The sequence below is a fragment of the Tupaia chinensis genome, unplaced genomic scaffold, assembly GCF_000334495.1.
Source record: "Tupaia chinensis unplaced genomic scaffold, TupChi_1.0 Scaffold000403_1, whole genome shotgun sequence".
In the NCBI taxonomy this organism is placed as follows: domain Eukaryota; kingdom Metazoa; phylum Chordata; class Mammalia; order Scandentia; family Tupaiidae; genus Tupaia; species Tupaia belangeri.
In genome coordinates this window covers 985,148-985,485 of record NW_006159905.1, presented here as the reverse complement: position 1 = coordinate 985,485, position 338 = coordinate 985,148, and the positions used below count along the sequence as shown (strand labels likewise).

Genomic DNA, 338 nt, shown 5'->3' with positions numbered 1-338 from the left:
CTTCCTCCCGCATCCCCCCCCTGTCCTCAGGATTGGAGGGGCGGCTCTGCGAGGTGGAGACCAACGAGTGTGCCTCGGCCCCCTGCCTGAACCACGGTGAATGTCGTGACCTGCTCAACAGCTTCCAATGCGTCTGCCCGCCCGGTGCGTACAGATTCCATCCTGGTCCCCCCACCAGAAACCCCTGGCCTCTTGACACTCCAGAGTTTAGGCCTCTCAGCCACCAAGGTCTCTGGAAGCGCTCTCTAAAGTGGCCAAGGAGTCTCCATTTTCCAACTCTTTGCTCCCAAATTCTCCTGCCACACTCCCAACCCTTCCATGCTTGTCCGCCTGCCCTA

The 338-nt window shown here is 60.1% G+C and overlaps 1 protein-coding gene across 1 annotated transcript in view; it reads left to right on the top strand.

Annotated features, from left to right (window-relative positions):
* Positions 1 to 338, top strand: part of NOTCH4 (notch receptor 4) — a 27,376-nt gene that overhangs the window by 6,915 nt on the left and 20,123 nt on the right. The window contains 1 exon segment of the mRNA XM_027774134.1: positions 31 to 144. Within this exon segment, the coding sequence (XP_027629935.1) occupies positions 31 to 144 (114 nt within the window).